At 36.5% G+C, this 15,860-nt stretch overlaps 1 protein-coding gene across 3 annotated transcripts in view; it reads right to left on the minus strand.

Annotated features, from left to right (window-relative positions):
- ATAD2B (ATPase family AAA domain containing 2B) overlaps nt 1-15,860 on the minus strand; it is a 176,979-nt gene that overhangs the window by 55,081 nt on the left and 106,038 nt on the right. For all 3 annotated transcript variants that reach the window (XM_053588597.1, XM_053588596.1, XM_053588598.1), the window contains 2 exons: nt 14,548-14,734; nt 2,652-2,837 (listed from right to left, as the gene is read on the minus strand). In XM_053588597.1, coding sequence (XP_053444572.1) covers nt 2,652-2,837; nt 14,548-14,734 — 373 coding nt within the window. The remainder of the gene's footprint in view (nt 1-2,651; nt 2,838-14,547; nt 14,735-15,860) is intronic.

The following is a 15,860-nucleotide window of genomic DNA, read 5'->3' on the forward strand; positions in this document are numbered from 1 at the left end:
CGGGTTCGAATCCAGCCCAGGCCCGCCAAACAACAATGACAGCTGCAACAAAAAATAGCTGGGCATTGTGGCAGGTGCCTGTAGTCCCAGTTACCCGGGCGGTGGAGGCAGGAGAATCACTTAAACCCAGGAGTTGGAGGTTACTGTGAGCTGTGATGCCACAGCACTCTACCCCGGGGGACAGCTTCAGGCTCTGTCTCAAAACAGAAAAATAAATAATAATAATAACAACAACAAAAATAATAACAAAACCCAAAAACCAACTAGTTGACAGAGAGGTCTAACTTGTAAAAGTTGCTCCTAGATTACATCTAGGTTTAATGCTGGTCTTCTTTACCAGCATTCCTACTTTATAGTAGTATAACATCAAACCTCTTATAGCTCTGTGGCAGTGGTTCTCAAACTTCCTAATGCTATAATGTACTTTCATTGTTACAAAGGGGTCGTCACCCACAGGTTAAGAACCATTGCTCTACGGTTTCCAAAATAAATGCACATATACTGTATCACACCAACAACCCTCTCTGTTATTATTTACATTTTATGGACAAGAAAACTCAAGCTATTCTAGGTCTAAATATTTACATACCATCAAAAGACCAATAAGTCAGTACCTTGGTTTTTCTGATTCCTATTACACACAGCATTCCATTAAATTTTATTGCCCTCTACAGTAAACATTTTGATTAATGGTCTTCACATACTATCAGATATTATAAAAAATGAATTACTCTACATTTAATGTACTTTTCTTAAAAAGCAATAAATCATACAAACCCATTTTAGCAAAATTACAAAAGCTGAAACATAAAAGAACTCAGCAAATACCTTAATCATAAAAACCCACATAATCAGGTTTTATATTACAACATTTAAAAAGGCAAATCTGTATATGAACATCATTCCTACTGTATCTCCTGGGCAAAATATTATCAAGTATTCCTATACCAGACAATGTCAAGACCTGGTGAGCTCAGGGTATTAGAACAATTTTTTAAAAATCAATTTGGTACCAGGCACAGTGGCTCACGTCTATAAACCTAGCACTCTAGGAGGTTGAGGCAGGTGGACTGCTTCAGCTCACAGTTTTGAGACCAGCCTGAGCAAGAGCCAGCCAGACTCCATCTCTACTAAAAATAGAAAAACTAACTGAAGGCCAGGCGTGGTGGCTCACACCCATAATCCCAGTACTTGGGAAGCTGAGGCAGGTGGATTGCCTGAGCTCACAGGTTTGAGACCAGCCTGAGCCAGAGTGAGACCCCCATCTCTAAAAAATAGCCAGGTGCTGTGGCAGGGACATGTAGTCTCAGCTACTTGGGAGGCCGAGGCAAGAGCATCATTTGAATCCAAGAGTTTGAGGTTGTTATGAGCTAAGATGACATGGCACTCTACCAAGGGCGACCAAGTGAGACTCCATCTCAAAAAAAGAAAGAAAAAGAAAGAAAGGAAAACTAAATGGGCATTGAGTGCCTGTAGTCCTAGCTACTCAGGAGGCTGAGGCAAGAAGTTTGCTTGAGCCAGTTTGAGGTTGCTGTGAGCTATGATGATGCCACAGCACTCTAACCTGAGCAAAAAGTAAGACTCTGTCTCAAAAAAATAAATACATAAATAAATAAATGAAAGAAAAAGAAATGTAAGAAATCTATTTTATTCACATGATTTTATCTACCAATTTTTTCTGAATTGACTGATTTTTATCTTTGATTTGAATTCAAAAGCTAAATGTCTTATTACTAATAATATTCAACTTAACATGATGCTATCATTCATTGCTAACAGGTGAAAGGTCAAATCCCACCAAATGATTTCACAGATGATAAGGATAAATAATTACAAAGGAATCAACTACAGCTACAATCTTAGAAGGTACTGCAGGTTGAGTATCCCTCATCTAAAATGCCTGGGACCAGGGTGGCGCCTATGGCTCAAAAGAGTAGGGCAGCGGACCCATATGCTGGAGGTGGTGGGGTGGTGGGTTCAAACCCAGCCCTGGCCATAAACTGCAAAACAAGAAAGAAAATGCCTGGGACCAGACATAGTTAGGATTTGGGGTGTGGGTGTGGGTGTGGGTGTGTGTGTGTGTGTGGGTGTTTTCAGATTTTGGAATATCTACATATACATAACGAAATATCTTGGAGATGGAGATGAGACCCGAGTCTAAACACAAAATAAATTCATTTATGTTTCATATATACCTAATATACATAACCTGGAAGTAATTTTATATAATACTTTAAATAATTTTATGTATGAAACAAAGTATTGACTTTTTTGACTGAAATCCATCATATGAGGTCAGGTGCAGAATTTCCCACTTGTGACTTCAAATCAGGACTCAAATTTTTGGATTTTCGAGCATTTCAAATTTTGGATTTTTGGATTAGGGATGTTTGATCTGTATATATATGTCCAATTCTATTCTAAGCATGAATTGTCTCAATCTTTACAACACTGAGGAAGATATCAATATTACACTGAAAAAAGAAACCGAAACTTAAAACATTAAATAACTTGTTTAACTTACATGGCTAATAAGCAGTTATAGCCAGGATATGATCGCTGACAGTACTGATTTTACAGTAATTAAAAAGGGTCTAATATACGAAGTCAACAATATAACAAGGGAAGATAAATATTTTACCAATTCTTACCTCTTCAGGCAGTTCACTGTACATAGTTTCAGAGGTAGACAATAAAAATATAGGTGAAAATGATGGTATATCTTGCAGCAATGTCAGAAAAGTTGCTCTCACAGTTTCACTAACAGCTTCCCACCAATCGCCAATGTGAGGCATGTAAACAATACTCGGTGCTGTTCTCCGAGCTTCACGAAAAATCTAATTAAGGAAAGAATCAGCATTTAAAAACTTAAATTGATAGTCTACCCGGTGACATCCATATATAGGAAATGTATCAGGCCTGTTACTATCATTAGTTCCAACCCCCAAATTTAAGTCCTTCAAGATATGACGCCTAAGCTTTACATATATATGTGTGTGTGTGTGTGTGTGTATATATATATATATCTACCCTTGTCCCACCAAAAAGGGGGTATTTTTTTGCCATTTAATTATTCCTATCAGTATATGTTAACAGCATATAGATATTAGATTGTTCCACTTATCTATTATGTAAAGATAATAAAGCAAAACACCACTATAAAATATGCTGCAAGTAAAGAGATAAACATGCACCCTTGTATCACCCAAGTGAGAGTGGTATTAGTAAGCTTTATACAAAGAAGAAAATGACAACACAGTTTGAGCACATTGCCTAAAATCACTTAACAGTTGAATAAACATTCTAAGAACAATGTACCATCATAAAGCTTAAAACTAATGAAATTCCTACTGAACCGCTTGTTCACCTCCACCTATTACCTTAGTTTAGTCTTTCATAAAATAATCACAAAATACTCTTGTAGGGGTCCTCAAACTACAGTCCGCGGGCCACATGAGGTGGTGTGATTGTATTTGTTCCTGTTTTGTTTTTTTACTTCAAAATAAGATATGTGCAGTGTGCGTAGGGATTTGTTTATAGTTTCTTTTTTAAACTATAGTCTGGCCCTCCAACAGTCTGAGGCACAGTGAACTGGCCCCCTGTTTAAAAGCTCCGCGACATTTCTATTATCAGAAAATACAAATTATTGTTTTCCACAGGTGTTAAGAAGAGTCCTAACCATAGCTTCAGTCACCCACTCCCTGCAAATAAGGACCAGGTTGGCTATTCATAAGCTGCTAAGCAGAACTACTGTCTTTTATATATAACTCAAAAGCTTAACAGCCCACCAACAAATTCTCCCATGTTATTATGACACCTCTTAATTAGTTTTTAAAAGTCTAGGTATAAAGGTAAAGAACTACATATCTTGAATCTAACTTAAGAATTCTATTCCAAAAATGTTCTACTTATTTTCCTTTATTTTAAACACATTTCAATTAATGCATATAATGTATAAGATATAGAATTAAGAATTCAATATCAAAAATGATCAGAATTATCAGAAACTTCCCTAAGAATAAAAAGGATTATTTTTCTTTAATGAGTAAGCTTACCACTTACATGAGTTTTTTAAATAATATATATATATATATATATATTTTTTTTTTTTTTTTTTTTTTAAGACAGAGCCTCAAGCTGTCGCCCTGGGTAGAGTGCTATGGCATAACAGCTCACAGCAACCTCCAACTCCTGGGCTCAAGCGAGTCTCTTGCCTCCGCCTCCCAAGTAGCTGCCACAATGCCTGGCTATTTATTTACATTTTTGGTTGCAGCCGTCATTGTTGTTTGGCAGGCCCGGGCTGGATTCAAATCCGCCAACTTAGGTACATGTGGCTGGCGCCTTAGCCACCTGAGCCACAGGTGCCGGAGCCTAAAATAATATATTTTATACATCTTTAAATCTCCTGTGTAAAATAAAACATATTGCTAATTCAATAATAAACCAGATGAAAGAAGCTCAAAGATTACTTTTCCCCCAAATTGGGAAAAAAATGTAGATGTTATGATCACTTCCATCAAAAGTTAACATTTGCATATCCACCAATCCAGAACGACTCCTTCAGGACTCTCAAATTTTGACCTTTTCTGCAAACACACACCCTCTTATCCTGGATCTTAGAAATCCAAGGATTATTTTTTCCCAAAATCTTGTATAAGAGAAAAACAAGCATAAATATCGGCAAAGGAAGGAACCACACAGAAGCACAAAGGCAAATGCGGCACTTTTTTTCCTTTAATTACATGCCTTCTTAATCAGGCGTGGTATGTGGAAGATAGTGACCGACTCCTTTTGTTGCCTTCCAATCCCTCACTCCATGCTGGTAAAACCAGGAAGACAGAAGCAGGGAGAGAAAGATGATCACATGAAAAAGAGAAATCAGCTATACCTTACTGAGAAACCTCAGAAAACTAACCACCTAATTCAGACATGCAAGTTACCACATGCCCAGAGCACATGAGAAATATGAAAACATGCATTTAAAAAAAATAAAAATTTGACTTTCATTCTACTACTTCTAGGTTAGGTTTTCCAGGACTGTGTGTTGAGAACATCTAGCAGTTAACAAAGAGGATGGGCAAAGCAACAAAAGGTGAAGTGTTAACAAGAGTTTCACAGATCCAGAAGCTAAATATTACTAGTGATTTAACTGTATTTGCAAAGCTGAACTAGACACAGACACCAGCAGCTGTGAAAGAGATTTTTTTCTATTTTTTTTTCCTTTCATCAAATCCTCCCAAAATTAACCAATTAAACATGGTATCTTATTGACCCTATTAAAAATACAGGTATTTTTTATTTCCAAAGCCTTCAAGAAAATATCTTTCGTGGTAGAATGTTTTAAACTATGAAAATCTAAATGGAGAAAAAAATCAGACAAGTCTAGGATGAATATGGAAAAATAAAAAGGCTTAGGCTTTCTGATCCAGGAGTGTTAAATCACATAAATTGAGAATTAACCTAACTAAATGAGCTACGACTATCCACAGAATAGTTTTGTAATTTTTTTCCTAAAAATTTAGGGGAAAATTATCCTTAACTACTAAAGAAGTTTTCTTTATTAATTCCTTACTCCAACATTATCTTGGAATATCAAAATAAACTTTCCTTCAAACTTTTAACCATCCTGTTCTAATTCCTATTTTATAATGAAAATTTTTTTTTTAAAGTTGGGTTTGAGACTTGCACTTAAAAATTCTCACAGTATAAATAGCAGGGGAAAAATTTAATCAAATTGAGTTTTTTGTAATGTAGAAACAGCTCTTCAGCAGTTTGCTGAAAGCTATTAAAGTTGTGGAGTAAAATACATTCTGTGAAATCAAACCACCATTTAATTGAGAGTAGAAAAATAAAGTCTAGTTTAATAAAGTGGTAACTGTCTTGGGAACAACTGATGCCATTTGAAAACTGGAAAAATACTCACCTATAGGGTGTCTTGGATTGGTGGATGTGCAAGGTGTAGTAGAAAACAGAAAAACTGTTATAGAGAAAAAAAGACAGTAGGCCAAATTACTGAACCAACCGTTTCTAAAATAATTCTGACATGACCACTACTCTTGCAAAAGTAAAATGAACAAACACGAGGGTATGTGAACTGTTCATTTTGATTCTTTATTAAAATAATATACTCCATTTCCTTCTGGCCTCCTCCTTGCCACAGATATCATAGTCACTTAATTTTTTTAAAACTTTACTTCAAAAAAAAAAAATCACAAACTACTTCCTCTAAATATTAAAGATGTTAAAGGCAAAAGTAAGGCCACTGAAGTTAGAAGTAACCATACAAGGGAGCGCTAATGGTATAAACTGCTGTAGAATTTATAGCCCCATAACAAGTCATTTTCTTCAAAAATAGAAAATTAGAAAAATTTTAAACACAAATTTGAATGAAGCAAAAACCCAAAGCCAGCATAGCTTCCACTTGCCCAAAGGGGGCTATATGGGAAGATGAAAACTTTGTTATCAAGAAGCTTCTAGAATTTGTCTTGGTCATTTAACAGTATTAGAAATGTACTACTAAAATGACAAAACACTGGTAAAAGAAAAATCCTGAGAGCTACAACATTCTCATTTTTCATCAGAAGGAAAAATTTGGCTGGCATGGTGCCTCATGCCTATAGTCCCACACACTAGCAGGCTGAGGTGGAAGGATCACGTGAACCCAGGAGTTTGAGGATGCACTGAGATGTGATTATGCCACTACACTCCAGCCTGTGTGATAGAGTAAGACCCTGTCTCTAAAAGAAAAATTTTTAATAAGAAAATAAAAAACACAAGTTTAATTCCTTGTGCCATCCTATCACAAATTACAAAAATAACTCCATTGCTGATCACTTTATTCCACTTACATTATTTTATTCCATTTAATTAAGGTTTATTGAGCAGTTTCTGTGAAAAGAAGGTACTACCTGGATTCTAAAGGTTAAGGATTCAAGAAATAGGTGCAAATTTCTTTACATGCGTGCTGTTATAAAACACCTCTATAACATCCATACTAGTTTGTGAACTATCACAGTAACACAAATCAGTATTTTACGAAAATTAAAACACTCAAATTCTTTTTTTGAAATTTTCATTCCTAAGGACTTCAAGAATATTAGTGTTATACAATCTAGATAAGATTAATTTAATTTGGTTATGACTAAAAAAAAAAAAGTTTCTATAGAAAGCCCTAGATACCTATGTGATGAAACATAAAAGCATCCCAAGTATACACTGACTGCTTACAGAAAGTCCTTCAGCACAAACACAAGAGCATCCCAAGTGTGTGTATAGGTAAGTATGTTCATTCCTTAATGTTGCTCAACCAAGAGGGATTTCCCCTGAAAATTTTCAGATACAATTCTTTTCTTTTACCAAAAAATAAGACCTTATTCACCTTTTGAAATCATTCATACCACCTAATGCCTATACTCCAAAGCTTTTGACAGACAATATATGTTAATTCGATCATTACTCTCCATTAAAAATATAAAATGTAGCATTCATCAGTCCCTTCATCTCCTGCCTTGTTGTGGGGCTTAGTAATTACTGTAAACTTCAGGGGCAACCATAAATCTTCTAGGCTATGCCCTTTTCCATTCTTCTTCCAGAACCTCTGAAAGACTATGAAATGCTCAGTAACATACATGTGCACAAGCACACACACGCAGAGCTATGTTATGAAATTGGCATTTGTTTTAGTAATAAATGTCAAACTAGTATCCAGTGATCAACTAAAGTACAGGCAGTCCTGGGTTGTGAATGAGATACATTCCAGGAATGTCTTTAGGTCAGATTTATATGTAACTCAGATCCCTGCTGACTAGTGTGTATATATTGTGGTAGTACTAATAATAACAATACTATAATGGTACATATGTGGTAATAATAATACAGTGTAATGATCTCATAATAATACCCCTCTACTGTAATAACAAGTTATAGAAACAATTGTGCTCTTTCCTTTTAAGTCAAACAGAACATAACAAGCTCATACAAAAAAAATTTAGATAGGAAATAGGAAAAATTTGAAAAGACTCACTTAATGCTGCCATCAATGGGAGGCTAATAGGAACATTACACTTATTTTGATCTTCTAACCAAATAAATAATAACCTTTCCATTTCAACATCTAATCCACTACGCTGCTCCATAATAACTAATGCTTTCATTAAAGCACTGCCTTTCATACGTTCCATAACTCTCACTTTATCCTTCGTAATTGTTCTGATAGCTGAGTGACTGAAACCTAATGCTTTCTCAATGATTGATGGCATCAGGCTTTTCTCCATATGCTTTATTATTTCTATTTTAGTTTCCCTTATATCACCTTTCTCTTTGCTGCAGGCTCACTTGGACTTGCAGTGGATATTCATATTGGAGGCATGGTCATAAAAGTAAACACAGACTCACAAAATAAAAAAAAAGTTAAGATGAAAGTGATGCTACACATAACAACAGTATGAACAATGAGTTACCACCAGCATAAATGTGCTATGCCAACAGACTGTTTACACATGTGATTTGTTTACAAGTGAGGAAGAAACTTAGTTTCCAAATTATTTAATTATTTAAATTATCTTTATGGGGAGCCCTGGAAGCCCAGTTATTAAACATGGAATGCCATAAGTCAGGTTGTCCATAACCTAGGGAGTGCCTGTACTGTTATCTCAAAATGTGATCTACTGAAGATTTCTAGCACTCACCTCCAATTTAGTGAATCAGAATTTCTGGGTATAAAGCCAGGAAATCAGAAATTTTAATAAGTACAGTCAGGTGTACTAAATTTTAAGAAACAACCACAAAACCCTAGAGTGGACATCAATTCCTCTGCCATTTTTCACTCCAACTGGTATTAATTAATACCTAAGTATCCGGGCGTTGTGACAGGTGCCTGTAGTCTCAGCTACTTGGGAGGCTCATACAAGAAAATCACTTGAGCCCAGGAATTAGAGGTTGCTGTGAGCTGTAATGCCACAACACTCTACGTAGGGCAACATAATGAGACTTTGTCTTAAAAAGAAATCAATAGCTAAGGCAGACAGGAGAAAAGGAAGCTCTATCATATACATTCTTGTTAATGTATGTTTTATAGAATAGACATATAATTAGATATGATCCCCACAGTATAAATAATACCAAGTAGGGCTCTTACCACTTTCTGCCTTATCACACATATAAATAAAGCCCTTTTAAAAAGACCTAAGACTTCTTCCCTTTAAGACTGCCTTTCGGGCAGCACCTGTGGCTCAGTGAGTAAGGGCACCAGCCCCATATACCAAGGGTGGCGGGTTCAAACCCAGCCCTGGCCAAACTGCAACAAAGAATAGCTGGGTGTTGTGGCGGTGCCTATAGTCCCAGCTACTCAGGAGGCTGAGGCAAGAGAATCGTCTAAGCCCAGGAGTTGGAGGTCGCTGTGAGCTGTGTTGCCATAGCACTCTACTAAGGGCAACAAAGTGAGACTCTGTCTCTAAAAATAAAATTAAATAAATAAACTTATATTAAAAAAAAAAGACTGCCTTTCATGTGCATGCTACACTATTAAATGCCCAAATTAATTCATATTAAGTATCTTAGAGCCTGGAGAAAAGAGAAAAGCCAGCAAACATAACTTGCCACAGACCGAACCCTTATATTCCACATCTATTTAGAGACAACCTAGACTACAGGTGGACTAGCTCCCAAGACAGGTTAAGGCAAAGGGGAAATAAAAAAGGAAAAATAGTAAAAAAGAGAAGGGCTTTTTAAATTTTTCCAGCATTATAGCACCAGACTCATTCTTTCTCTTCCCTAAGACTTTTAAACCCACTTATAACTAAGCTTGCTAGACTTTACCAATTATTTAAAAATTTCTCAGTTTCATTACATAACAGGCTCTTTTTTGGAGAATTTTTTTTAAAAGACAGTATTATATTTATGGATTTAAAATAACTTAAAATATGCATTTAAGATACAAATAATCAGGGATTAACCAAGACAGTCTATCAGATGTCCAGCCAGTGTTCAGAGGAGTCTGAATTTCAGCTAACACTAAACACAAGTTCTCACTCAGGTCCTGGCAGATTGGACATCCAAGTGGTGGTCATTCAAAAACAATCCGTACTTCTAGCCTGGAAGCTCTTAGACATAAACTGAGAAGATGAGATGTCTCGATGTACTAGAGTAAGTAGAATACAATCAAAACAACATCATGTGTTTTTGTTGTTTTTCACTTCCAAGAAATATCTTTCTCCATTCTCCCCATCAATACAAAAAGGTAGTAAATCCAAGTAATATAAAAAGATTAAAGTATGAAGTTAGAATTCAAATTTAGCCAATTCAGAATCATACCAAGCAAAAAATCAGAAAGAAACCTAAAATTTCAATATCACCAGCATATATTTTACTACAATACTTCCTAAGTGTTTAACTATACGGGATGAATATTAAACCAGTAATATATTTGTGAATATATACACATATTAGCAATAAATAAGGAACCAATATAGATAGTAAGACTCCTCTCACTTTGAAAATGTTTCTCTTTCAAAGTGCCTTTATCTTTACTATGCTTGATGTAGTCAAATATAAATGTAAATATAAGATCAAAATTTCTGAACAGTATGGCAGAGCATAAACTAAAAAGACAAAATTTACACATTCCCCAGTACTCCAAAGTCCTACTCTCCAAGCCAATGCAACCATTACTAACTTTTTTCTGCCTCTTGCTTTTTTCACTAATATCTCTTTCAAATTTCCCTACCAGCCCAAGCAAATCTACCTCAATCTCGTTAGTGGCTTCATGGTATTTATACTTTGTATGTCAAGATGTGCCATAATTTATTTTAGCCAATCCCACATTCAGTCTGTGTTTACGTTTTATTCGGCAATTATACAAAATGCTATAATAAAAATATCCTTATATGAATACTCATATCTAACATATCTTTAGGAAGAATGTAAAAGTCCTGGGTCAAGGCTGGGTGTAAGTGTCAACATCTATAATCCCAGCTCTTTGGAAGGCTGGGGAAGGGTGTGTGGTGAGCACTGTAAGTCAAGCCTATTTAATAAGCTTTTAAATTTTAATACATGTAACAGCCTCGTGGTACTTCATCTTCATTTCATAGATGAGGAAATTAAGGCTCAAAGAAATTAAGCAACTTGTTTCCAAGTTCATAACTAAAAAGCAAAATAGCTAAGATTTTAATCTGTGTGATGTGACTTGAGTCCACACTCTGAATTGAAGGAGTACAGTAACTTAAAAAAAGGTACACTTCTTCCTCTAAAGCTCCACCTCTGATTAACACAACATAATCATTAGTACAAAGTCACCACAAGTACTGTAGCCAGGCATGGCACCATCTATGCAGATGGCACTATGAAGTATTCACTGATATATTCCCATTCTGAATCCCCAAACTTCCTTGTTCCTCCAGCAGTTCACTCCCAACACAGGGATCTCCAGTAATAATTTCTAAATCATGTGAATTGAGAAGAAGATGATGAAAATGTTGACAAACTAAATTTAACTGATACCTAAGGCAGAGAAACCAGACATTTATTCACATATGAACAGTAGTATGCATGTGTATATTTATGTATACACACAGGTAACTCCTGGTGAGAAGTCTCTGGCCCTTAGTTGTGAAACAAACAAGGCATGTCTTTCATTTATTCAAATGTCCTCCCAAGTGAATTTTAGTTTTCTGCTAATAAGCCCTGTACATTAATTGTTTCAGTTAATTCCTAGGTAAATTTAGCTGCTATTTTAAATGTGACCTCTTCTAGTATATTTATTTCTAAATTGTTATAGTTCGTATAAAAGAAAACTATCAATTTTAGAATACTAACTTGCAAAGTATCCACCTTATACAATCCTTTTATTATCCCTAATAATTTTTTAGCTGACGCTGTTAAGTTTTCTACATCGATCATATCATGGGCAAATATTTATAACTTAAATGCACCCTAATATTTATACTTCTCAATGTCTAACTAAATCAATCGTACATGCCCTAATAATGGTATATTAGTCTTTGGAGATGATGCTGATTCTATTTGTAGGAATTTATGATCACTGCCTAAGTGAGATTAATCTACAAATCTCTTTGTATTTCTTTGAAAGGTTTGATATTGCTGTTTTTTGAAGATTTTGTAGCTTTCCCATGCTTTGGAAGAATTTAACTAGTATCAAAATGACCTTTTAAGAATGAAATAATTCACCTGCTGTGAAACCACCTAAGTTTGGTGCTTTTAAGGCACTTGTTTAATTTCCTCTTCTATGGTCACTGTCTAGATTCGCTCTTCTCTGGGGTCAATTTTAATTTATATTTTCCTAATAAATCATTTGGGTTTATTTTAAATGATACTTAATGTTTCCCTTACTTGCATACAACCTGCAATAATTTCACCTCACTACAAAGGAAAAAGACAACCAAACAGATAAATCAACATGAGTGAAAACATAGCCAGGATAAGTTAAATGTATCAAACAAGGGGCAAAATACTAGTATATAGCTTTTTGTTCGGGGGGGGGGGGGGAGGAGGGAGGGGTAGGGGGAGAGGTGGTGGTGGAAAGAAACCTTTAAATAAGGCTTTAAAAGTAGGTACATGTAGGGCGGCACCTGTGGCTCAGTCGGTAGGGTGCCAGCCCCATATACCGAGGGTGGCGGGTTCAAACCGGCCCCGGCCAAACTGCAACAAAAAAATAGCCGGGTGTTGTGGCGGGCGCCTGTAGTCCCAGCTACTTGGGAGACTGAGGCAAGAGAATTGCATAAGCCCAGGAGTTGAAGGTTGCTGTGAGCTGTGTGATGCCATGGCACTCTACCTAGGGCCATAAAGTGAAACTCTCTCTCTACAAAAAAAAAAAAAAAAATAGGTACATGTTGGTAGGGTGTTCATATCCAGAGTACTGTAACACTGAAATTAAGTTGACACTACTATGAACTCTTTTAAAAATACATATTTCTTGGCTTGGTGCCCATGCTCAGTGGTTAGGGCACCAGCCACATACACAGTGGCTGGCAGTTTGAACCCAGCCTGGGGCTGCTAAACAACAATAACAACTACAACAAAAAATAGCCAGGCGTTATGGCAGGCACTTGTAGTCCCAGCTACTTGGGAGGCTGAGGCAAGAGAATCACTTAAGCCTAAGAGTTTGAGGTTGCTGTGAGCTGTGATGCCACAGCACTCTACTAAGGGTGACACAGTAAGACTCTGTCTAAAAAAAAAAACCAAAACATATTTCTTTTTATGATGTAGACAATGATTTTCAATTAGATAATTCAGCATATATATTAAGTTTTTTTTAAAATGTCCCTGAAGAAAACCAACAAAACAGTACAAAATGTCTTTAGTATTATTACTCCAATTATCTAAATTAAAAGTAGGCTAAATTCCCAAGGATAAAGTGGCATTCCTCTCTAATTTTCTTACATTAGATTTCTCACATTATTAAAATATTTAATGAACATGCATTAGACACTGTGTCAATTACAGAAATGGTTCAGACATGGTCTCTTGGCTCAAAAAACATACTCCCCTCATCCCTATTTCCAACATGACACACTTAAATGCATGGTTATGTACAAAAACCTCAAGAAACATAGATACTCCCTACTAGAACTTTGCTTCATAAACCAGCAAATATAAAATAGTTGAAAATCAAATATCAGATCCGTTATTAAAAAAATTTATAATTGGGCGGTGCCTGTGGCTCAGTGGGTTAAGGTGCCAGCCCCATATACCGAAGGTGGTGGGTTCAAACCCAGCCCTGGCCAATCTGCAACAAAAAAATAGCCAGGCGGGTGCCTGTAGTCCCAGATACTTGGGAGACTGAGGCAAGAGAATCGCCTAAGCCCAAGGATTTGGAGGTTGCTGTGAGCTGTGACACTACAGCACTCTACCGAGGGTTAATAAATGAGACTCTGTCTCAAAAATAAAAAATCATAATTTTTAAATTGATATCACTATTCTATTTTTTTTTTTTTTTTTTTTGCAGTTTTTGGCCAGGGTTGGGTTTGAACCCATCACCTCCGGCATATGCCCTACCCCTTTGAGCCACAGGCGCCGCCCATCACTATTCTATATTAATATTAAATCCTGATATCTCAAATTGGGTATCCTCTTCCTTCCTATGATAGGGCTGTAAGTAAAGAAAGAAGTCTAGACCTGCTCTGAGACATCTAGAACAATTTGAAAAGAGGGTCAGAGAAAAGCAATAGAAACTTACTTTCTATAACAGCGGTTCTCAACCTATGGGTTGGTATTAAAGGGCCGTGGCGTTAGGAAGGTTGAGAACCACTGTTGTATAATGTTTGAAGAAACAGAGTATTACAATTTTAGTAAGGAAGGATCATGAGAAAAATAATGAGATCACTTTAAAAATTACTATGTATCAATAGTAATAGTATTTTCAATACTACTACTTTTGTAGTAATAGTAGAATGCTTATAAATAACCAATAAAAAGTAAATATTCGTGTGACTTCATTGAAACAATCCTATCTATAAACACAACACACTATAAACACTACCAAGACACAAGCAGTAAGAAAGTCGGGAGGACTCTGATAAGGGACAAACCTACCTGTGCACATGATTCTTCAGGTGTTTTGGCACTAACTGAATAAAGTGCTGGGAGGTCTAATCTATGCACAGAGAATCTTTCAAGAGTGTGCAAAACTGCTGGAGCAAGGTGAGAAGTTTGACCTGAGCCTCGTTCTCCAGACAGCAATAATCGTGGCCTGTAAGAGGTTGGCTGATGATATGGTGACCTGTAATACATGCAAGACATAATGATTTGAAAACTACACATACCGAACGTCACTATGAAACATAAGCGCAAAATATTTACATTAAAATAATGTACTTCCAAATTAATAGAAATTTCTTATCTTTTGAGTACAGTAATTTATTTTTTCATTAACTATGACTGTAAAATGTTGGTTATCTCTGACCATATTAATAACCAGGATATAAAAATAGAAAAATCCAGCTCGCACCTGTAGCACAGTAGTTACGGTGCCAGCCACATACACTGAGGGTGGTGGGTTCAAACCCAAGCCGGGCCAGCTAAACAACTGCAACAACAACAACAACAAAAAAAAAAAAAACAGCCGAGCGTTGTGGCAGGCACCTGTAGTCCTAGCTACTTGGGAGGCTGAAGCAAGAGAATCGCTTGAGGGTTGCACCTGTGGCTCAGTGGGTAGGGTGCCAGTCCCATATACTGAAGGTGGCAGGTTCGAACCCAGCCCCAACCAAACTGCAACAAAAAATGGCCGGGCATTGCGGTGGGCACCTATAGTCCCAGCTACTCGGGAAGCTGAGGCAAGAGAATCACCTAAGCCCAAGAGTTGGAGGTTGCTGTGAACTGTGATGCCATAGCACTCTACTGAGGGCAATAAAGTGAAACCCTGTCTCAAAAAAAAAAAGAGAGAATTGCTTGAGCCCAAGAGTTGGAGGTTACTGTAAGCCATGACGCCACAGCACACTACCGAGGGCAACATATTGAGACTATCTCAAAAAAAACTTATGATCCCAAGAAACAAACAGCACAGAGCCCAACTCTGCCACCTGTTAGCCCACATGGTGAGGGGACGACTTAATTCCCATGTGCTTCAGTTTCTTCATCTATAAAATGATGATACCACAGAAGCTATATAATTTTTAAGCCGCCTACATGTGTTACTGTATATGAGGCATAGATTTACATATACCTAGCACGCATCTACTTGGTAATAAGCATTCAGATATTAAGATACTAACTCTAATCCCTTAATACTGAAAGGGACAACAAATGTCATTAATTCCTCTGTGAACCATTCCATGACTTCTCAACAGAACTAGTTCTGCTCCCATGGCACTTTAGACATTATCATAGTGTTTGTCATCCCAATAACA

The sequence above is a fragment of the Nycticebus coucang genome, chromosome 4 (assembly GCF_027406575.1).
Source record: "Nycticebus coucang isolate mNycCou1 chromosome 4, mNycCou1.pri, whole genome shotgun sequence".
NCBI lineage: Eukaryota > Metazoa > Chordata > Mammalia > Primates > Lorisidae > Nycticebus > Nycticebus coucang.